The following is a 24,915-nucleotide window of genomic DNA, read 5'->3' as shown; positions in this document are numbered from 1 at the left end:
TTTCTTTTCCTTCTTCTTCCTTCCTTTGAGATTTCATGCTATTCATATCTACCACCTAATCAAAATCCTGGTAGCTATTGTCTACAACCTTAAGTACTGTCTCACTCCCAATTCCCCTTCCCCTAGTTATCCCCCTTCCTTTCTCAATAAGTTCAATACCTAGTTTACATTTTTTTTATCTTCCTCAAAACCTTCCCTCAAATTGGAAGACTTCATGATGCATATTGATTTACCCTAAGATGACTAACACTCAATTCCTCAACCTACTTACCTCCAGGAGCTACTTTTCTATCCTACTTCAACCACACACAAAGATGGTCATACCCTTATTCTTGCCAAAACTCACAGCTGTACCACCTCAATGTTCAAGAATTCTGGAATCTCTCTATCTGCCATAATCTGTTGGTTTTTTATCTTTCTTTCTGTCTTCCTTTATATAACACTATTTTTCCTCTTCACTCTTGACTTCCAATCCCTTGACCCTTCAGTTCTCTCTCAGGCATGAGCCACTCTTTTCTCTTGTCCTCATCTTGACTCTTTGGTGAACTATTTCAGCTTTACATTGTTCTCTTCTCTTGAATCCCTTATTCCCCTATCACTGATAAGTTAAGAATGGAAAGAACTTTCTTTTGTAAATCTCTTAGTGTCATATGTATACAATCTAGCTTATTTCCCTGCTATTCTTGTTCTTTGAAGATAGAGGAGTGGTACCTTCTACTAAATAATGAACATTCTTATGTCTGGTCATATTTTCCTCATTGATAACTTATCCCTGTTGCTTATTATGCCTTGGCCTTGGATCACTCCCACCATTTGTCGCCTTCTCTCCTGCACATGTGTTGCTGAAATGAGGTGAAGAAAATGGTATGACTCATCTGACTGGGCCCATTACAAATTTATATTAAAATAACCTCAAGGGGGTTTTCACTTCTGGTCCATATAAACTTGCCTTATCACCTCATTTTCTTACTCTCCAGAGTAGCTGTTTTAAACCTTTTCATCCTAACTCAAACATCTTGTGGCTTTCTTCAGTTGAGTACTTTGCCTCTTATCTTGAGGAAAATATGGAGGCCAGTTATACTCCTTTTTATTTCCCCTTCCTTATTTTTCTTCACTTAGATGTTTTCTGCCATCCTGTGCTCCTTTACCCTTGTCTCACATGATGAAGTGGCCTTACTCCTTATCAAGGTTAATAACTCTTTACTCTACTTGTTCAGGTGATTTCTATTTCATTTCATTTCTTCCATCAGATTGCCATATCTGTCTTTCTCACTCTTGCACTATTTTTGGTCTCTCTCACTGGCTTCTTCCCTACTGCCTATAAACATGCCTCTGTTGCCCCTATCCTGAAAAAAACTCTCACTTGATTATTTCATCCTCATGCTTACTAATCACCTGCCAGCCAGCTAGAACCACAGCCTAGCTAGCTAAAGCAACAAGACACCCTGAATGAGAGCTTGGAGGTAACATGTAACAATCAAGTCAGATCACTATCCCCTTCAGATTATAATGAGAATAGTCTAGGATTCTGAACCCAAGAACCTTGGTAATAGTCGCATTTCCAGCTTAGAGCCTGTAGTCTTCTCGATAGGAAGTGACCCATGCAGAGAGAGAGCCAGCAAATGTTCCTGCAGTCACCTGCACATCCAGAAAAGATCATTCATTCTTGCCATTGAAGCCCTTGACCCTGTCAAATGATTCAGGATTAGAAATTGAAATGATTTTGTCACTTTCATCACTTTATCAATGACATTAAGGAAGAGGCATTGTCATCTGCTTTGTTGCTGTTCCCTAAAGATTAGGGGAACTTTGCATCTGATTTGTAATTAAAATCTTGATATATTATCTCTCCTATTAGAATGTGGACTCCTTGAAAACAGGCACTGTCCTTCTCTTCCATTTGTATCCCCATCACTTAGCCAATTGTTTGTGTATAGTAAGTGTTAAAGAGATGCTTCATATATTCATTCAGTCTACTGTTTCTTCCAATGAGGTAGTATCATATACTGTGAGATTTTTTTTAGAATAGAGTCTATTTCATTATTTAAAGGCAATATGATTAGAATCTCATAGTCATTTCCTTTACAAATGTTTTCTCAATTTTTCCATTTGTATATTATATGTAGCATAAAGTTTTGTTAAAACAGTCTTAATTATCAGATATAGCAATCAGATTAGAGAAGACTTCTTCATGGAGGATATGCTATAGAAGGTAGGCATTGAAAGGAGAGAGAGATTTCAATAGTAGGGAATAAGAAATTTCATGGGAGTTCATTTACAAAGTTAGAGAACACTAGGTGAGGTTGAGGGGTAACAGTTATGTAGTTGGCTGAAATGTAAAGTAGATAAAAGTAAATATTTTCAAATAAGACTGGAAAGATAAGTTGAAATAAAATTGTAGTGAATCATAAGTGCTGAGATTTAAGAATTTGTATTTTTTAGTTAGTTGGGAGCTACTAAAAGCTTTGACATGACCGTATCTCCTCTTATTAGGAAAATTAACTTGGTAGCCATGTGATGGATGGATATAGAGATGGATATAGAGATAATAGTTCAATAGGAGGGAGGGAGTGTTTGCAGTGTAACATGAAGTTTTCATGTTCTGGAATAGATATGGGGAAAAATGTCATTTCACAGCTCATAGACAAATGTCACTTTGCTCTTTAGAAGTAGTCTAAATAACTGAGACAAAGCTCTTTAAGGTTAAAGTCCTTTACACTTATTATTTCTTTGGATGCTTCCCAAAACTCTGGGAGGACAGCAGGGAAGGCAATAGACCCACATTTAGAAGGCTTGATTTGTAGCTCAGGTTCTTCCCATATACATAGTGGAGTAAAACCCATTTGAGTACTTATCTGCTTGTTTTTCACTAGTGGATAAATAAGCTTTCCTTCCTACACTTTTTGCAATTTAGCCATTGGTTCTGGTACTTTGCATCCCCTTTTGCCTAAGTAGGCTTCACTCATCATCATTGGGTAGTGGATAAGGTAAGTGTCCACCTGCATGCAATCCTGGATAGGATGGTGGTGAATGGTAAGGACAGGTGAATGAAAAAACATAATCAAGCTTCCTTCTTTCATGATCACCATTCTGGGATCCCTACATGAAACATTTGATCCAGTAGGGTCTGAATAGCAAGGCAAATTAGTTAAAAAGGAAATAATTGTTCAATACCTTTCTTCCTTTTGGTAGCCAAACTTTTAGAAAAAGTCATTTGTAACTACGGGGTTAATCTCAAATAGAAAAGGAATGACAAAACCATATATTGACTTAGAAAATCACATAGTAAACACTTACCTATTGCATTTTTATTTTTGTTAAATATTTTCCAATTCCGTTTTCATCTGGTTTGATTCCTCCCCTTCTTCAAGCAAGTTTATACTCCTTACTGAATGATTTTTTTCCTAAATCACATTTCAATCCCTTTGTAACCTGGATTCTCACTTCCACAGAAGATGTTTTTTTTTAAAGTTTTCCAATGGTCTCTTTAATCCTATAGCCTTTTCATCTTTTTTTTTTTTTTGACGATTTTAATTAAGCTTTTTGATTGTGTTGACAATGCCATTACTTTTGAATTTTTTTTGCTCTTTGGATTTTCAGGATTCTTTCTACATTTTCTCCTGGTTTTCTTCCTATCTGCCTGACCACTTTAGTTTCTTTAACTGAATCATTTACATATACACTCAACTAACACTCAAAATATGGATCTTCTAATGCTTTGTCATTGTCTCTCTTTTCTCTTTATCTTCTTTCTTAGAGATCTCATCAGTTCCTTGTAAATTCAGATATCTTTATTTAGATGATTTCCACATTTGTATATCTAGCCGCAATTTTGTTGCTAAAATCTGGTTCTTATTTCATCAACTACCTGGTTAATATTTCCAATTGACACTTGAATCAGCATCTCCAAATGGTATCTCTTCTAACTAGAACTTATTTTTTTCTCCCCAAATTATACTTCATCCACACTTTTTGTTTCTCTGGTGCTGGACACTACTGTTCCTTCATTCTCCTAAGCTTTCAACCTTGGAGTCATCTTTGACTCTTGTCTAATTTATGCTACTATCCTCACCCTATCATGAGCAATTTGTCAGCAAGACTTATTGATTGTGCTTGCAAAAAATGTATATACCTGCTCCTTTCTCAACACTGACCTTCCTTATTCAGTACTGTAAAATTCTGGAATTTTACAATAGCTTGCAGATTTTTAGCCTGGTCTACAGGAGATTTAAGCATTCTTCCTTTGATACTTCTTAATTAACTTTTGAGTTTAGGTGAGTCATTTAACTTTCTTGGGCTTCTGAGCAGTGACCTGTGAGACAAAAAGGTTGAATGAGATGGCCTCCAATTTCCTTTTTCCACTTTAGTGATCTGTGTGATTTTTTTCCCCTGTCCATCCTTCACATGGTTACTGCCACACTGATATTCCTAAGTACAAGTACATCCCTTCTTTGCTCAGAAATCTGTGGTGGGTCCCTGAACTTTTCAAACTAAAGACCTTTAGTTGTAGCTCACTTTTTCAGGCTCATTGTGTACTTGTCTCTTTTGTGCACTTTGTATTCTAGACAAGTTGGCTTACTTGCTGTTTTCCGTGTGCCACGTCCCATGTTGGTTCCTTATCTATGTTCAGGTAGCCTATCCTGATGGTTCTTTCTTAAGCCCCTCTCCTTCAGAAATTATTTTGTAAGTTGTTTGTAGGTAATCTTCTATGTACCTGTTGTTTTCCCCAACAGAATATAAACTATTTGAAGGTAGATGTTTTTTTTTTGTTTGTTTTTATATCTCTAGTGCTTAGCACAGTAAGGACTTATAGAAACCTTTTTGTATTGGATTGAAGCTACAAGTTCATAGGATCATAGATTAGATCTGGGACAGGATCTTAAGATCCATCTAGGCTACACCCTTCATGTTAGAGGTGAGTTAAAAGTCTTGTGGTGCAGTTAGGTAGTCCAGTGGATAGAGCACCCGACCTGGAGTCTGAAGACTCATCTTTCTGAGTTCAAATTTGGCATCAAGACACTGACTAGATGTGAGCACTTCACTTAACCCTGTTTGCCTCAGTTTCCTCATCTGTAAAATGAACTGGAGAAGAAAATGGCAAAACTCCAGTATCTTTGACAACAAAATCCCAGTGGGGAATGGAGTCATGAGTCAGATACGACTGAAAAATGACTGAACAACAGCAAATGTATTGTAGGTTCAGAGAAATTTAAGTGATTTGCTCACAGTTACATAGTTGGAGCAAGGATTTAAATCCAGGTCCTCTAACTCCAAATATTTTCCTTCCATTATTCACAATATTTGATCTGTAGGAGTTTGTTCCTTCTGGGCCACTCTTTTAATAACTGTTTTCTCCTTTACCATCCTTTTCCAGTCAAGGGTATCTTTCCTGCCTGTTGCTCCAGGTGTTAAAAAAAAAAAAATTCTAGTTATTGCTGTTCCCTTAATGTAGATATTACAGTAATTGTACTTTTATAGATGGGAAACTGAGGCTCAGAAAGTATGCATCACATATTTACCAAATGTCACAGGTTGGATTTGCATAGAGATCTTTTCTGAGTCTAAGTCTATCATTTTTACACATTATCCTGTGCCTTCTTTGTTTTACTTGCTTTGGGAAGATCATTGGGTTTAAAATTTGAGGGACTTGCTTCTTCCTTACTGCTGTGAATTTGTGATGTTTAAGCATTTGTGTATTTGACTGTCTTGGTTTCCTTTACCTTTTTTGTACTTTAAGGATTGATATATTAAAAAAGCACAATGTAGTGTGACTTTGAAGAAAGAGAATATATCCATCAGCTTCAGTGCCACCAAGAGCACATAGTTATGAAAGTCAAAGTTGCAGGAATCTCATGTTTTCTACTCTTATTTCCTTCCCTCAATGGTGTAACTATAGGAGATATTTTTTTTTAATTTTATTTAATAATAACTTTATATTGACAGAATCCATGCCAGGGTAATTTTTTTTTTACAACATTATCCCTTGCACTCGCTTCTGTTCCGATTTTTCCCCTCCCTCCCTCCACTCCCTGCCCTAGATGGCAAGCAGTCCTATATATGTTAGATATGTTGCAGTATATCAATTATAGGAGATAATTAAAAAAAACAAACAAACAAGAGTTATAGTCATTTGCTTATGATCATTGCCACTGGGTGTTTTCCGGTCATTTTGCAAATTGTCAAACTCCAGTTACCCAAATAGACTGTGTCCGGCTTTTGAAATGACTGAGCACTTTGTCCAGAGTATAGAAAGTATTTGATATTTATCTCATTAAATGTCTAATTGTATCCATTTTACATTTTACATTTAAAAAATTTTTTGAACAAATCATTCTTTACTATATTAAGTCTAAAGATAATGAATTCATTCAGGGAAAAGTGAGCCCAGCCTGTGATGATGCTGTTTTCCAAAAGGCAATTTTTGAAATATTGATTCAGTACAGAAATGAATTGTGAAGACAATAAAATTTGTTAGATTGTTTTTAGTAATTCTCGGGGAAAATATATTGAATCTCATTAATGAATAAAATTATGAACAAGTGTTACACTGTAATATGGTAGAATTAATTCTGATATTTAGCAGAGATTTTAAATTAAATTGAATTAGATAAAATTACATTTCCATAAACTTGGTAAAGGTGATAAAATATAATAGTTGAATGGAGTTGTTGTAATACCAGCAATACACTGTTGATTGGAGCTGTGGTTTGGTTCAGCCATTCTGGAAAATGATTTGGAATTATATGAACAAAGTGGAAAATAAAGTCACTATCTGTTCATAATCTTTCAGCATTCTTAATACTGAGAATATTATTCAAGGGATCAGTGAAAGAAAGAAAGGTCTCATGCATGTAAAAATATTTGTAGCTACACTTTTCTTAGCAGCAAAAAACTAAAAATGCATTGTCATTGATTGAGGAATAATTGAACTAATTATTGTATATGTACATAATGGGAGGAATGCAGAGAAATGTTGGATAGATGATAAATGAACTATTGTAGAATAAAGAAAGCAAAATCAGTACAAAATACAGTGACTTAAATAATGTGAATGAACACAACACAGAAATCTGATTTAATACAATGAGCAATTTCATTTCTTGAGGACACAAAATGAAACTGATTTCTTTCTTCTTCCTGGAACTATATTGGCCACCGGGTGTGGGATGGTGTATCCCGCACCATTGCCATACTAAGTTTGTATAACCTTTTGTTATAAGAAAGAGGTTTCTATGGCAGTATATATTAGCAACATATACAAAATAAGAAACATCAGAATATTTAAAAAAGAAAATGAATGTAATCAAATTTTTGTGCAACATAATAGACATTTTCATTCTAGCTATGATGTAACGAATTTTTATAAATCTACTATATCTATCTGCAACTTTATGCATATACATGGTATAGTGTTGTTTCTGTTTGCCCAAAATTGCCTTCAGAATCCACTGTACCTATGATGATAGATTTGGTGATGTAAGAATCCTCTTAGGCCCAAACTAAAGAACTAAGTAAGTTACTTGAGGATATAGGTAGCAAATAGTTTAGATGAAATTAAGATCCAGACTTTTTCACTTCTAATGTAGCACAATTTCTTTTGTCATTCTTAAAAACAATCTAAACTTAGCAAATATCACATGTACTGAGCATTTCCATATATCTCTATCAAAATATCTCTCTCATCTTTTCCTCTAATTAAAAAAAAAAGAATATCCTTGTTAGAAACATGTCTATCAAAGCAAAACAAATACATTGATCATGCCCCCAAATTTGGATATCATAAAAATATGACATCATTTTTCCTTTGGAATTGTATTTGGTAATCATATTGATCAGAGTTCTTAGTTCTTTATCTTTTTGTTATTGTTATTCTGTACTGTTTTTGCTCATCTCACTCTGCATAATCATATTTGAGTTCTTACTCCTTTTTTCCCCAGGACTACTTCTTTTATCATTTCTTATTGCCCAATAATATTCCTTTACTTTATGTACCATTATCTATATTCCAGGTGATGGATAATCACTTCATTTTTAGTTTTTTGGCTTCTATTATAAAAAGAACTGCTATAAATACTTTTATTTATTTTTCATTAAAGCTTTTTTATTTACAAAACATGCATGGGTCAACATTGACCCTTGCAAAGTCTTCTGTTTTGAATTATCCCCTCCTTCCTATCATCCCCTCCCCTAGCTGACAGATAGTCCAATACATGTTAAATATTTAAAATATATGTTAAATCCAATATATGTATATATATTTATATATAGCAGGTAAGAAAAATCAGATCAAGAAGGAAGAAAAAAAAACTGGGAAAGAAAACAAAGTGCAAGCAAACAACAACAGAGAGAGTGAGAATGCTATGTTGTGGTCCATACTCAGTTTCCATAGTTCTCTCTATGGGTGTGGATGGCTCTCTTCATCACTGAACAAGTGAAACTGCTTTGAATCACCTTATTGTTGAAGAGAGCCACATCTATCAGATTTGATTGTCATATAGTCTTGTTGTTGCCATGCATAATGATTTACTGGTTCTGCTCATTTCACTTAGCATCAGTTCATGTAAGTCTCTCCAAGCCTCTATGAAATCATCCTGCTGATCGTTTTTAACAGAACAAAAATATTCCATATATTCATAAACCATAATTTATTCAGCCATTCTCCAATTGATGGGCAGCCATTCAGTTTCTAGTTTCTTGCCACTACAAAGAGGGCTGCCACAAACATTTTTGCACATGTGGGTCCCTTTCCCTCCTTTAAGATCTCTTTGGGATAAAATCGCAGTAGAAACACTGCTGGATCAAAGAGTATGCACAGTTTGATAACTTTTTGAGCATAGTTCCAAATTGATCTCCAGAATGGTTGGATCTGTTCACAGTTCTACCAACAATGTATCAGTGTCCCAATTTTCCCACATACTCTCCAACATTCGTCATTATCTTTTTCTGTCATCTTTGCCAATCTGAGAGGTGTGTAATGGTATCTCAGGCTTGTCTTAATTTGCATTTCTCTGATCAATAGTGATTTAGAGCACCTTTTCATGTGACTACAAATAGGTTCAATTTCTTCATCTGAAAATTGTTCATATCCTTTGATCATTTATCAATTGGAGAATGGCTTGAACTATTATAAATTTGAGTCAGTTCTCTATATATTTTAGAAATGAGGCCTTTATCAGAACCTTTGAATGTAAAAATATTTTCCCACTTTAATTGTTTCCCTGCTAATCTTGTCTGCATTAGTTTTGTTTGTACAAAAACTTTTTAACTTAGTTTAAATGGAATTTCTCTTTGTATCTCTTGCTATTGGATTTTGGTAGTGATGTATAAGAATGCTGATGATTTATGTGCACTTAATTTGTATCCTGCAACTTTGGTAAAGTTGTGGATTACTTCTAATAATTTTTTAATTGATTGTTTGGTGTTCTCTAAGTATACCATCACATCATCTGCAAAGAGTGATAATTTGGTTTTCTCATTACCTACTCTAATTCCTCCAATCTCTTTTTCTTCTTTTATTGACAAATGTAGAATTTCTAATACAATATTAAATAGTAATGGTGATAGTGGGCAACCTCGTTTCACCCCTGATCTTATTGGAAATGGTTCCAGTTCATCCTTATTACATATGATGCTTGCTGATGATTTTAAGTAGATGCTACTGACTGTTTTAAGGAAAAGTCTATTCCTATGTTCTCTGGTGTTTTTAATAGAAATGGGTATTGGATTTTATCAGATGCTTTTTCTGCATCTATTAAGATAATCATATGATTTTTGTTAATTTTATTATTGATATAGTCAGTTATGCTAATAGTTTTCTTAATATTAAACTAGTTCTGCATTCTTGGGATAAATCCTACATGGGTCATGGTATATTATCCTGGGGATGATTTCCATAATCTCTTTGCTAACATTTTATTTTGTATCAATATTCATTAGGAAGATTGGTCTATAATTTTCTTTCTTTGTTTTTGTTCTACCTGGTTTAGGTGTCAGTACCATATCTGTATCATAAAAGGAATTTGGTAGGAGTCCTTCATTCCCTGTTTTTTCAAATAATTTATTTAGTATTGGAGTTTATTGTTCTTTAAATGTTGCTAGAATTCACATGTAAATCCATCTAGTGCTGGGGATTTTTAGGGAGTTGATTAAAAGTTTGTTTTATTTCTTTATAAAATGGGACTATTTAAGTAATTTATTTCCTCTTCTGTTAATCTGAGCAATCTATATTTTTAAGATATTCATCCATTTCACTTAAGTTATCAAATTTATTGGCATAAAGTTGGGCAAAGTAACTCCTAATTATTGCTCTAATTTCCTCTTCATTGATGGAAAGTTCTCCTTTTTCATTTTTGAGACTAACAATTTGATTTTCCTCTTTCCTTTTTCTAATCAAATTAACTAAAGGTTTATCTATGTTGGTTTTTTTATAAAATCAACTCTTTTATTTATGAATTCAGCAGTTTTTTTACTTTCAATTTTACTAATCTCTCCTTTTTAATTTTAGAATTTCAAGTTTGGTATTTGATTGGGGGTTTTTAATTTGTTCTTTTTTTAGTTTTTTTAGTTGCAAACCCAATTCATTGATCTTCTCTTTCTCTATTTTATGCAGGTAAGCATCTAGAGATATAAAATGTCCCCTTATTATTGCTTTGGCTGCATCCCACAGATTTTGGTTATTGATTGTGTCTATGGTTTGCTATTTTACCCATTCGTTCTTTAGAGTGAGATTATTTAGTTTCCAATTACTTTTTGGTCTATTTTCCCTTGACTTTTTATTGAATGTAATTTTTATTGCATCATGATCTGAAAAAAATGCATTTATGATTTCTGCCTTTCTGCATTTGATTTTTTGTGGTCTTTATGTACTAATTAGGTTCCATGGACTGCCAAGAAGAAAGTGTACTCCTTTCTGTCTCCATTTAGTTTTCTTCAAAGATCTATCATACTTAATCTTTCTAGTATTCTATTTACCTCTTTAACTTTCATATTTATTTTGTTGTTTGGTTCATCTGGTTCTGAGAGAGCAGGTTGAGATCTCCCACTATTATAGTTTCTCTGTCTGTTTCTTCTTGCAACTCACTTAACTTCCTTAGGAATTTAAATGCTATACCACTTGGTGTGTGTATGTTTAATATTGGTATTGCTTCATTGTCTATGGTACCCGTTAGCAAGATATAGTTTCCTTCCTTATCTCTTTTAATTAGATCAATTTTTGTTTTCGCTTGATCTGAGATAAGGATCACTAGCCCTGCTTTTTTGACTTCACCTGAAGCATGATAGATTCTGCTCCAGCCTTTTATCTTTACTCTGTACGTATCACTCTGCTTTAAATGTATTTCTTGTAAACAACATATTGTAGGATTCTGGCTTTTAATCCAGTCTGCCATTTGCTTATGCTTTTACCCCATTCACATTTACAGTTAAAACTACTAATTTTGTATTTCCTGCCATCTTAACTCCAAATTATACTTTTCTCTTTCCTTTTCCCCTTTCCCTCCTTCTCAGTCTTTTACTTATGAGCACTACTTGCCTCAAGCAATCCTTCCCCTTTAGAGAGACCCTTATACCTTTTCCCTCCTATTTCTGTTTTCCTTTCTGTTTTGGCCTACTACTTTCCCCTTCCCCTCTGCTTTTTTATAATGTAAGAGAAATTTCTTGGTGAAACCAAATAAGTCTTATTTTCTTTCTTTGAGCCAAATCTGATGGGAGTAAGATTCACACAATGTTCCTCACCCTTCCTTCTTCCCTTCAATTATAATAGGTTTTCTTTGACTCTTCCTGAGATGTATTTTACCTCATTTTCCCCTTATTTTCCCCTTTTTTTCCCAGTATAATCCTCTTTTCCCCTCTAGTTTCTTTTTCATATTATAACAGTAAAATCAGATTATACATGTATCCTCTATGTATACTCATAACAGAAATACAGTTCTCAAGAATTTTTTTTCTTTTTACCTTTTTATGCTTCTTTTGAGTTTTATATTTGAAGGTCACATTTTTTGTTTAGCTCTGGTTTTTTCATCAGAAATAAATGGAATTCACCTGTTTCATTGAATGTCTATCTTCTTCCTGAAAGAAAATCCTCAGTTTAGTAGGATAATTTATTCTTGGCTGCATTCCAAGTTCAGTATCAGATTTCAGGCCCTTCGATCTTTTAAAGTGGAAGCTGCTAGGTCCTGAGTAATTCTTATTGTGGCTCCTTGGTATTTGAATTGTTTCTTTCTGGCTGCTTGTAATATTTTTTCCTTGGTCTAATAGTTCTGAAATTTAGCCATGATATTCCTTGGGGTTTTAATTTTGAGGTCTTTTCAGGAGGTATTTGGTGAATTCTTTCAATGGTTATTTTATCTTCTGATTCTGATGCTATGACATCTGCGAAGTTACCCTTTGAAGATTTCCTGAAAAATAATGTCTAGGCTCTTTTTTTCAGCATGGTTCTCATGGAGTCCAATAATTCTTAGATTGTCTCTCCTAGATCTATTTTCTAGGGTGGTTGTTTTCCCAATTAGGTATTTTACATTTTTTTATTTTTTCATTTTTTCATTCATTTCCATTTGTTCAGTTCTGAATTTTGGTGAATTATTTTCTTCATTTACTTTTAAAAATTCTTTTTGTATTTGCCCAATTGAATTTTTAAATGAGTTGTTTTATTCTATGGAATTTTTTTCCATTTCACAAATTTTATTTTTTAAGGAGTTATCTTCTTTTTCTTTTTCACAAATTCTGCTTTTCTGGGAGTTGTTTTCTCTTTTCATTTTATCAAATCTATTTTTTAATGAGTTTATATGCCTTTTCCAAACCCTTTTGCAAAGTTTTGGTTTCCTTTTCCCATTTTTCTTTTAGCTCTCTTTTAAGATCCTTTTTAATTTCTTCTAGGAGAGCCTTGTGTGATGGGGACCAGGTTATCTCATCTTTTGGGGCTTCATTTGGAGACAATCTGCTTTTAGTCTCCTCAAGGTTTGATATCTCTTCTTTTCTTTCACCATAAAAGATATCTCTTGTCAGAGTTCTCTTTACTTTTTTTATTCATTAAAAAAAAAGTTAACGTCTACTTTTAGGGCACGGGAGGTTTGTTCCTGGTTTTTGATATGTACTCAGTTTGGCTCAGTTAAAAAGCTTTTCTCCACTCAGTAGATAGACAGAAAGTAGTCACAGAATAACTGAGTAAATTCAAAAATAGAGGATAGAGTCCTTTATTCTTCATTTCTTAAAGCAGCCTCATTAAACTCCCCAGCTGGGTTAGCAGCAGCCAGATCACTCTGTGATTACTTAGAAGCACTAAGCCCCTCTTTAAGTTCTTGACTTTGTTTTTACACATGAATTTTCTTAATTTTTTTTCTAGCTCTATAAAGTAATTTTTTGGTACTTTAGTATTCTATAAAATTATCTTTGGCTTGGCACTAAATAAAGTAAATTAATTTAGATAATATTTTTATTAGATGGGCTTAGCTTACCTATGAACATTTCTTATTTCTTCATCTGCTTAGGTCTGTCATTTTTATGTTATAGACTTATGTAATTGTATTCATAAGATAACAATAGCCAGTATTTACATGGCACTATAAGCTTTGCAAATACTGTACATATGTTTCTTATCTGATCCTCTCAACAACCCTCCTTCTGAGCTAGGTGATATTATTATTCTTATTTTACAAATTAGGAAGCTTAGGGTCACACAGCTAGCTAAGTATCTGGAGGGAGAGGTGTCAGCTCACATCTTCTGGATTCTAACTCTAATGCTTCCAGCCACTGCCAACTAGTTAAGTGTTTTATGAGGTAGAGTACAAATACTTTAGTTTATATCTTCTGTTATTTTGAGCAGAATTTCTTATTTTGACCCTTTTTATATTTGGGGTTTTATTGGTACCATAGAGTCATACTGATTTATTATATATCCTGTAACTTAACTAAACTTATTTCAGCTAATTTTGTGTGACTCTCTAGGGTATGCTTTGTAAATCAAAACAGTTTTATTAATAAACTAGCTTTATTTATTAATTCAATAGGTCTTTTTGCTTTTAGTTCCATTATTTGACTTTGAGAAACGTTTGATTAGAATTTTAGCAGATGAAACAGATGAAGAAATAAGAAATGTTCATAGGTAAGCTAAGCCCATCTAAAAAAAATATCATCTAAATTAATTTACTTTATTCAGTGCCAAGCCAAAGATAATTTTATAGAATACTAAAGTACCAAAAAGTTACTTTATAGAGCTAGAAAAAAATATTAAGAAAATTCATGTGTAAAAACAAAGTCAAGAACTTAAAGAGGGGCCTAGTGCTTTTAAGTAAGCACAGAGTGATCTGGCTGCTGCTAACCCAGCTGGGGAGTTTAATGAGACTGCTTTTTGACTCTTTTTTCATGTCCTTCTACAAATCCTCTACTATCAGCCTTATTATTATTATTATTATTATAGCTTTTTATTTACAAGATATATGCATGGGTAATTTTTCAACACTGACAATTGCAAAACCTTTTGTTCCGACTTTTTCCCTCCTTTCCCCTACCCCTTCCCCCAGATGGCAAGTTGACCAATACATGTTAAATATATTAAAGTATAAATTAAATACAATATATGTATACATGTCCAGTTATTTTGCTGTACAAAAAGAATCAGACTTTGAAATAGTATACAATTAGCTGTAAAGGAAATCAAAAATGCAGGTGGACATAAATAGAGGAAGTGGGAATTCTATGTGGTGGTTCATAGTCATCTCCCAGCGATCTTTTGCTGGGGGTAGCTGGTTCAGTTCATTACTGCTGTATTTGAACTGATTTGGTTCATCTCATTGCTGAAGATGGCCACATCGATCAGAAGTGATCATCATATAGTATTTTTGTTGAAGTATATAATGATTTTCTGGTCCTGCTCATTTTACTCAGCATCAGTTCATGTAAGTCTCTCCAGGCCTTTCTGAAATCATCCTGCTGTTCATTTCTTACAGAACAATAATATTCCATAACATTCATATATCACAATTTATTCAGTCATTCTTCAATTGATGGGCATCCACTCAGTTTCCAGTTTCTGACCACTACAAAGAGACCTGCCACAAACATTCGTGCATACACAGGTCCCTTTCCCTTCTTTAAGATTTCTTTGGGATATAAGCCCGGTAGTAACACTGCTGAATCAAAGGGTATGCACAGTCTGATAACTTTTTGAGCATAGTTCCAAATTGCTTTCCATGATGGCTGGATGTATTCACAATTCCACCAACAGTGTATTAGTGTCCCTGTTTTCCCATATCCCCTCCAACATCCCGCATTATCTTTTCCTGTCATTCTAGCCAGTCTGACAGGTGTGTAGTGGTATCTCAGAGTTGTCTTAATTTTCATTTCTCTGATTAATAATGACTTGGAACATCTTTTCATATGGCTAGAAATAGTTTCAATTTCTTCATCTGAGAATTGTCTGTTCATATTCCTTGACCATTTATCAATTGCAGAATGATTTGATTTCTTATAAATTAGAGTCAGTTCTCTATATTTTGGAAATGAGGCCTTTATCAGAACCTTTGTCTATAAAAATGTTTTCCCAGTTTATTGCTTCCCTTCTAATCTTGTCTGCATTAATTTTGTTTGTACAAAAACTTTTCAATTTGATATAATCAAAATTTTATATTTTGTGATCATTAATGATCTCTAGTTCTTCTTTGTTCATAAATTCCTTCCTCTTCCACAGGTCTGAGAGGTAAACTATCCTTTGTTCTTCTAATTTATTTATAATCTCATTCTTTATGCCTAGGTCATGAACCCATTTTGACCTTATCTTGGTGTACGGTGTTAAGTGTCGGTCAATTCCTAGTTTCTGCCATACTAATTTCCAATTTTCCCAGCAATTTTTGTCATTATCCTTTCTTTAAATTTTATTAGTTGTGAATGTAGCATTGGAATATGTGTGTTCACCAAAAGGGAATTGTGAGAAATGAGAGTAAGAATCTAAAGACTTAAAGTCAGTAAGCTGGGTAGAGAAAGAATTTAGGAAGAAGGAACCACTGCACACTTGTGAATGGTCCTGAGTAGAAGGATCAGTATGCTTTGAGGAGGAAGAGCCAGCTGTTTGTCTTTCTAGAAATAATGCAGTAGACACAGGAATGATGGCAAAAGGAAAATCATCCAGTTAAAAATCACAAGAACAAGAGGAGAGTAGTAATGGTTGGTGACTCCTGTTGTGTGAGTGAGGCAGCAAAATTGTCAATTTGATAACATTTGTTGACCTCAAAATAACAATAGAGAGGTCTGATGTCTTCTAGGCATACATTTAGGACAATACAGAAAATATCCCAAGACTTTTTAAAAGGAATGATTACTAGAGTCTTATAGTGATTGACATGGACACAAATGAAATTACTAAAAGGAACTTAATAAGCATTGAACTTAGGACAGAACCTTGACCTCTCAGTTCAGACCTCTCAGGCATTGCATTGTTTGCATCATTGCCGATTATGGGCAGATTTGGGAAATTGAACAAATAGTTAAAAGAATGTATTTCAATATTTGGATCATAGCTAAAAATATAAGAACAGGGATGGTGTGCATCTAACAAGAACTATGAAAAATGTATTTGTCTGAAGTTTTATAAATCTTATCAGAAAATTTTAAACTAGAAAGAAAAAATTGAGTGTATGGAGAAGTATTATACCCTATAAGCTATTTTCCTCAGAAAATATTGATCATATAGAAAAAATAGCAGTAGGACGAGTCAGAAGCCCTGAAGAGTAAAAATCTAAGAAAGACAGAGCAGTTAAACTGGGCCCTCTTGAAGGTTGTATGCCAATGAATAAAGTAGTATGCCAGAAATGTGGAAGATGAACTAAAGAACCTAAAGCAAGGAGGAAGATTTAATCTCCTAGGTATCATTGAGATTAAGTAAAATAAGACCCACAACTGGGAGACTAAAGGCAAAAAACATTATCTGTTAAGATGATCTCCTTTAATGATGAGTAGCAATGGTAAAACTCATCAGTAACTTTGTCAGTGACTTAAAGTTAATGATGAGGTTTAGGTTTTGGGATTCCCTTTAGTAGGAAATGATAAGGTCTAGATTTATGGATCCAAAATGAAATTAGGGTTTCTGATGGTCAGGGAGTTAAATGATAAGGTCTAGTGTCAGGTTTGGGGTTCAGGGAACTAAATGGAGAGCTTTGGTTGGTCTTAATTCCCTTCTGGCAGTGCAGAGATTCTCTGTAAAGGAATTTACAGACTGGAAAACCTAGGTTGATAAAAGAGGTTTATTAGAAAGTAAAGTTAGAAATCCTGACAGGCATAAAGTCTCAGGAAAATAGGTGAGAATAAAGAGAGGATAACACTGGAAAAGAATATTATTCTAGCAGGCAGAGGTTTCCATGGCATATCCTAGCATGGCATATTTGGAATCTCTGCAAAGAGAGGATTTTAGATTGGATCTTTTATAATAGGAGCTTTGGCTACAAGCTGAAGGGAGCTAGTGGGTGGAGTTCTACAAGCTAGATTTTAGCTTGGACTGGAATTTGAATAGAATTCAATGAGTTTCAGGACTGAACCAACCCCACCTACATAACAGAATGAAACTGTCTTGTTTCCCTTGGGTGGGGTTCCTCACTGAGGCAGAATTGAAGGAGATTTTTAGAATTTCGGAGTCCCTTCTTCAGAAACATAAAATACAGTATAAAAAAAAAAAAAAGGTACTTTAGTAGCTAATTTAATAGAATACATTAAAAAAAGACAATCAGCATTTATCTTTTTTTTTTTTTAACACTAGTTATTTCTTTATTCATACTTCTTTATTCATTGACCTCTTCTTTTAACACAAAAGTGACTGACAGAATGGCTGCTTGTGGCAGCATATGCAACATTTAGCATAGTCATCCACCTTTCTATCAAGAAGAGGGAAATGTTTCATCATACATGTTCTCTTGGATCAAAATTGGTTATTATAATTAATCTAATTTTAAACCATGATTAAAAAAACCAACTAAACAAACCTGGTCACCATATTTTAAGAAACCATAAGAACTGCCCAAATCTATTGTGAATCAGTTGACAAAGAGGGAACTTATGTGTTACCTTTGAAAAGATAACCCAGGGGGAAAAGTTCCAGGAATGTCATAACCAAAATCCTTGTCTTGACCTCAAAGAAAAAAGTATTGTGAGGAATTCAGGGACCAGAGAACTAGTCAGGACCACATCAGACTTGACAGCTTATCTTAAAAAAAAAAAAATTAGAGATCTTAGACCATGGTTTTTCAGAAGGCAAAAGTTTCATAGTGGAGTAGAGAACTCTAAATAAAGCATTTCTTTTGAAAAGATTAGAATTGTAGTCCCAAGAATGTAAAATGTAAATTTATTTGAACAATTGGAAAGAGTTTTATGATGATTGTATTCAAAGATTCTTGAGGAAGGTATGTAATGAAAAAAGTTTGTACAATGTTTTTGTACTGAAGGTTTTAAGAGGGCAAAAAAAGAGAAGGGAAAATTAGAATAAATTGCTGAAGAAGTGAGTGGAGCTTTCTATTTCTCATATTTGGGGTACATGAAAAGAATATGCAAATATGGAAGGAGTCAGAAAAGCAGGTAACAGATGAATTTCACTCATTTGAAACAGATGGAAAATTCAAAAGAGACTGACAGTTTGTTGTAGAAATATGTCAGACTTACAGGGAAACAAAAAAGAAGGTGGAAACATTTAAGAGGGAGGATAATAGTGGGGAAAGAATAGTCACAAGCAAAAAAGAACTTCTTGATCCTGAAGAGGAATTAAAAGGGGAGAGAAAAGGAAAACAAATGAACTAGAACAAAGAAAATGGCTCTTAAATAATTTGGAGAATGGCTGAACAAATTATGTATACAATGTAATGGACTCTTAAATCTTCTCTAAGAAAGATAGGGTTTCAGAAAATCACAGCAAATACTTTGAAATAAGCATAACAAGGAAAATGATTTTTATGATAACAATAGTATTGTAAAAAAAAAAAAAAACAATTTTGAAAGACTTAAGTCTGATCACAGTAATGAATAGCCATGTCTCCAGCAGACTTATGAAGTATATCATCTACTTCTTCATAGAGGTTGATAGATACAAAGTGCTCAGACATACACTTTTGGACATGGCCACTATCTGGCTTAATTTTGCTTTACTATGCTTATTTTTGTCACAAGGATTTTTTCCTTCTTTTCTTTCACTTGATAATTGTGAAGGAGGAATCAAGAAGAAGGAGAGCTAGTAATACTACTGTCTCCCAAAAAAGAAGAGCCATTTGAATGTTTTTCACAAGACACAAAGACTAGTGGGAAGTTTGCTTTTTTTTTGAAAGTTATGTAGAATTTATTAATCAAAAATCTGATAGGTTATTTTTTTTCCTTGTTTCTCTGATTTGTTTATTATGTGGCCTTTTATATCTAGATCACATACCCATATGGAGTTGATCTTCATATGAGATGTAAAATGTTGGTCTAAATTTCTTCTATGCTGTTGTCCAGTTTTCTCAAAATTGTGATTCCATGTTCTACTAGGTGGGGTATTTGTATATATTGAATACTTTTGCATTTGCATTTCCTCATTTTGAAATTCCTTCTCATATGTGCAATTTTTTGCTTATGAATATTTGGAAGTTCTCTATTTTATTAAAGATCCATTTTTTTCCCTCATGTAAGATTATATTTGTTTTGTTGGACAAGTTATTCCCTTTTGTAAACCTTTATTACTTTATGGAATATTATGTTCTAAGCTCATCTCTGTATTGTGACAACTGCCTAATCTTTTGTGACTAATTTTGGTTCCTCCTTTTTTGAGTTACTTTAAGCTTTTTTTTTTTTTTTTTTAACAAACATTTTGGATTTGGGATATGATATATCTGGGAGTTTTCATTTTGATTTGCAAGATATAGATGTTTTTCTATTTTTATTTTGCCTTTTAAGTTCCAGTAGCTTTTTGTTTATGATTTCTTGAAATATAATATCTAAGCTTTTCCAATTTTGTTCATAATTTTAAGGTCATCTGATGATTTGGAGACTCTTTCTATTTGAATTATTTTCCTGGTTAATTATGTTTGATATGGTATATACTAATTTTCATTTTCCCAGTCTTTTAGTTAAAAAAATTAGTTCTTATTATATGGAGTTATTGCTGTATAGTCACTTATAATTTTCAGAGACTTCCATTTCTGGATAAGTTTATCACATCTTGTTCTAATATTAACTCTGTTTGCCGTTTTTTTCTCCTTAGAGGTCTTTGTGGTGAGGATAACCTTTTTTTATAGGGTTTACTTGTGGATTTACTCTCTTCTTCTTCTTCTTTTTTTTTTTTTATATTAAATCTCTTGCTTTTCTTTTAGTTCATAGAATTTATTCATAGTTTTTGGTGTTTTCTTCTGTTGTCTCATATTTCCAACTTTAGCTTCTGGATTGAAGTTTTATTTTTCGGTCAGACTATGCTCTTCACAATTTGGAAAGCATAGGAAAGTCTTGTTTGTACCTGGATGTACTGGCTATAACTAGTCCCTGCCTTCTTTGGGAATTCCTGTGTTTTGTCTCAGTTTTCTCAGACTTAGATTTTGGTCTCTATTCCTTATTGGGCTTCTTTCCTTTTCACAGTCTTTCAAACTCAGAGTTGGCTTTGTTTTTGGTTGTGATTCTTGACAGGCCCCCACAAAATGGTGCTGATTGTACTTGTAGCAGGCCTTCTTGTAAGACGTTAGCTTCTTTGTTTCCAGATGTTTTCCGGGTCCTTTTCCTGCTTTGCTTTTTATTGTGCCTTGGATTTAGATGTGGGGTTAGGTTAATGTAATGTAGTCTGCGTGAACCTGGGACTGGGCCTTCGTAGGGCCCTGTCTCTTGAAGCTCCTTATAAACTTTATCTTCTATCTCACCGGATTTATCCCTGCTGAGATTTTCACAGGATTCTTGCAATCCTTTTGTAGAATCTTGAATTCAACAGAGGGACTTTTAGAGGTTTCTCTCAGTTTTTTTTTTTTTTTTTCCTCATCTTTGTTCCTTTTGGTGCTTTCTTAGAGCTTTGTAGAGAATATTTATGGGGGATCTGGGTTTGTATAGGTCCTAACAAGCTGCTGCCTTCTCTTCTATTTCTGTGCCTTTATAGTGCATGAGAATTATCTTTCTTGAGCTATCTTAGCTTACTTTGCTTCCAGTTCCGTGTAGCATCTATTTGTAGGTAATTTTTTTTTAATAACTTTTTATTGATAGAATGCATGCCAGGGTAATTTTTTACAGCATTATCTCTTGCATTCACTTCTGTTCCGATTTTTCCCCTCCCTCCCTCCACCCCCTCCCCCAGATGGCAAGCAGTCCTTTACATGTTGAATGGGTTGCAGTATATCCTAGATACAATATATGTGTGCAGAACCGAACAGTTTTCTTGTTGCACAGGGAGAATTGAATTCAGAAAGTATAAATAACCCGGGAAGAAAAACAAAAAGGCAAGCAGTTTATATTCATTTCCCAGTGTTCTTTCTCTGGATGTAGCTGCTTCTGTCCATCTTTGATCAATTAAGGCTCTCTTTATCGAAGAGATCCACTTCCATCAGAATACATTGTAGGTGATTCTTGTTCTTCTTTAAAATAAGTAGAATAGTTCTCTCTGGGGGAGAGTAGGTTTCTTTCTCGGGGAGGTTTTCTTGGAGGCAGCCTTAGTATCAGTTCAGATCAATAATTACTCCAAATGCAGCCAGCTGGTAAAAATACAAAAGTTTATTTTCTCCTTCAAAAGTAGCCCGGTTAGTTGAGAGACCTGTCTCTCTGCTTGGTTCCAAGAGCTCCCTCCGAATGTCTCCAAATCTAAAGGTTTGTCCTTCAGCCTCTGCCTCTGCCTCTGCTTTCTTCAGCCACCAGCCAGGTCCACTCTTCACGTAATTCCGCTGAAATCTGTCTGAGAGCCTCTGTCTGTTTCTTTTATACGAGAGAGAGGAATTGTGGGATACGAGAGAGAGGAATTATGGTTTTCTTCCCAGAGTGCTCCCTGGCCCTAAGAGCTTCAAGGGAGGTGTGAATTCACAAAGTTACAAAGTTTACTTTGTGAATCTGGCATACTTGTGAACTCCGATGAGTAAAGGTGTGAACACAAGCATTGTATCAATTAGTTCTACTTAGTACCTTGTTTCAGGTTCTGGCCTAAAACATCAACTCTAATAAGTTAGCAGTTTGTAAAGATTCCAACATTTATTAATGGAGCATTCATATATTTAAGTACTTTTTAGTACCAACAGAATATTAAAATTTAAAATTTTTTGGACGAGGGAACAGCATGAAATGACTGAGAATAAGATAACCAATAGAATGCAGTCAAGAACCAAAGTGATTGTTTTAAATAATATTACAACTAGTCAAGAAGGAGCAAGGTGAATTTTGACTCATTAACTCTGATTTTTTGGGCCAGATTACAGGCTTCTTCAGGCTTTGGTTTGTTCATATAGATTGAACACATTAGACTACATCATCTTGAGAACTCCTTTTGTTTATGTAAACAATTTAAAACTTAGGAACTTTATAAGATCAATAAACATGAACATTTTCTTCTACAAAGAATAGAAAATAAGGAATGCAAATGATAAGTATATATTGATTTTAACATGGTAGTTCTAATACTGCTTTGCTTGTCCCCTTCTGAACTTGCTTTTAGTTTCTTTTGTATTTTTAAAGTGGTTTATTGATATTTCTTTATTTCTTTCTTCCTTCCTGTAAGTATCCTCCAAAGCTCCCTCATAGTTCTTGCCTTTTCCCACTTCAAAAGCCTCATTTGTTATAAATACGTTGAGTTAAGGAAAACTAATCATACATTGGCCTTGTCTGTTCACGCCTCACTTTGTTACTTATTCACCAAGAAGTAGGTTCTATAATAGATAATAATCCTTCCCAAGTTGTGATTGGTCCATTGCATTGATAATAATCCTTAAATTGTTCATGGTTGTCTTTCTATGCAGTGTTATAGACATTATATAAATTGAATTAATTGTTCTCCTGGTTCTATTTGCTTCACTACACATAGTGTATACATATACATTCTCCCAAGTTACTCTATCAATGTCATTGTCACAATATTCCATTAAATTTGTATACCACTATTTGTTCTGCCATTTTCCAATTGATAACCAATCATTTTGTTTCTAATTCTTTGCTATAACAAAAAGTGTGCCTGTAATTTTTGTGCAAATTAGTTCTTTTCCTCATTCTTTGTTATCTTTGGGTACTCCACCTCATTATTACCCTCAGTCACTTTAGTGGAGCAGAGATAAAGTTGGATCATAAGATATATGGTTTAGTGATTTGGGAGATAATTCCACATTGCTTTCTAGAGTGATCAGATCATTTCACAGCTCCACCAACCGTGTATTGCTCTCTTTTAGCTTTTCTTTAGCTTCTCTATCTTTAATAATAGATAGTGAAATCTTTGTAGAGGAGATAGAACTTGAAGAATATTTAGTTCTTAAATGGAGATGGAAGGAAGACAGTGGTTCCATGCAGAAGCTTACTGTTTTAGGATAGTTTAATCTACTTGTTTTTCTAATAGTATGAGAATGAAAAACAAAAAATGTCATGTGCTGGTTATGGTATCATTTCACATTTTCTTTAAGTATAGTAATTTTAAGCTTAAGAATATAAATTATAAAATAGAATATGTACGTACACACAAAAAAAGCCTTCATAGCAATGTAGAGAAATACTTAATTCAGGAGATGGATTGGAACCTTTATGGTAAATGCCTTTGAAAAAATGAATTTTGCTTTAATTTTAAAGTCTGTGTATAGAATATCCTTTAATATCCTTTTCTATTATCTTATGATGACATGGTGCTAATTTTGGGTTCTAAAGCATGTGCTATTGGAGGATAAGATGTGGCAGTTTTTAAGTTGTAAAGGTTGTGAGTATGAGCCTTGTGATGGACTCTATAACACTTTACTTCCTTGAAAAATTGAAGTTTTTTAAAGGCCCATCTGGGGTTTTCTATTGTTTTTTCCCCCACTCAAAAGGGGTCCACTTGACATCTTACCAAGTATTTCTGAATAGTGGGTGGCACTTTGTCTTTATCCATTAATTTTATTGTATTATCCTTTATTTTTATATAACTTGAGCCCCACCTTCCTCCCCTTCTTTTTTTTTTTTTTCAGCATCTCTTGCTCCTCCTCCTCCATCCATCCTACAGGTAACTCCTCAGTTGCCTTTAATGGGATTTGTGGCCAGAGTTCAAGAAAATAGTAAGTTTACTTCTTTATGCTGTTGTTCAGATTATAGGTATGAAAGGTGTTTATGTGTCACTGATCTTTTCTAATTGTTATTTATTTGGCCTTTCTCCCCCTTTTTTGTGAGTCTACTTGTCTGTTTAGAGGAGATATAGTTCATTCCTTTAAAAGTTATTAAATCTTTAAAATTATTACTAAATTATGGAGTTTTTAAAGTGCATATAAAATTTTTGCTTGTTTTAGTAATTGTCAAATTGGTAATTTTGGCCATACTTTTGAGTGATTGAATTCAACAAGGAATGTATAATCTCCTCATATGTATCAGTCAGTATGATGGGTACTTGAGAGTACAGATACAAAATGCTAGGCACTGAGTATACAAGGACAAAACAAGACCGTCTCCACTTTCAAAAAGCTTGAATTTTACTGGGAGTAAACTTAAAATATATACATATTAAATACAAATTATGGGCAGGGGAAGGAGCTATTTAAAAATGTGTGAAAATCAGAAAAGATTTCTGGAAAGTATCATTGGAGCCAAGTGATTATGGAATGTAGAGCTTTTAAGTTGCTGAGAGGAAGAACAATAACATCCCAGGTTTATGATATAGTCTATACAGAGTTGGGGGCAGGAGACTGAATCTTACGTATGACATACAGTGAATTGGATGTAATTTAGAGTATGTGACATGGAGTAATATATAACCAACCTGTAATGGTGATGTGGAGTTTTAAATGCTAAAGA

At 33.8% G+C, this 24,915-nt stretch overlaps 1 protein-coding gene across 27 annotated transcripts in view; it reads left to right on the top strand.

The window, feature by feature from the left end:
• Positions 1-24,915, top strand: part of ABI2 (abl interactor 2) — a 112,907-nt gene that overhangs the window by 72,414 nt on the left and 15,578 nt on the right. For 14 of the 27 annotated variants that reach the window (XM_051983748.1, XM_051983732.1, XM_051983747.1 and 11 more), the window contains one exon: positions 24,099-24,185. The exons of the other annotated variants lie outside the window; for them this stretch is intronic. In XM_051983748.1, coding sequence (XP_051839708.1) covers positions 24,099-24,185 — 87 coding nt within the window. The remainder of the gene's footprint in view (positions 1-24,098; positions 24,186-24,915) is intronic. 27 annotated transcript variants of the gene reach the window in all.

This window comes from Antechinus flavipes, chromosome 3, assembly GCF_016432865.1.
Source record: "Antechinus flavipes isolate AdamAnt ecotype Samford, QLD, Australia chromosome 3, AdamAnt_v2, whole genome shotgun sequence".
In the NCBI taxonomy this organism is placed as follows: domain Eukaryota; kingdom Metazoa; phylum Chordata; class Mammalia; order Dasyuromorphia; family Dasyuridae; genus Antechinus; species Antechinus flavipes.
The sequence above is the reverse complement of the archived record's forward strand: the minus strand, read 5'-3'. Positions and strand labels throughout refer to the sequence as shown.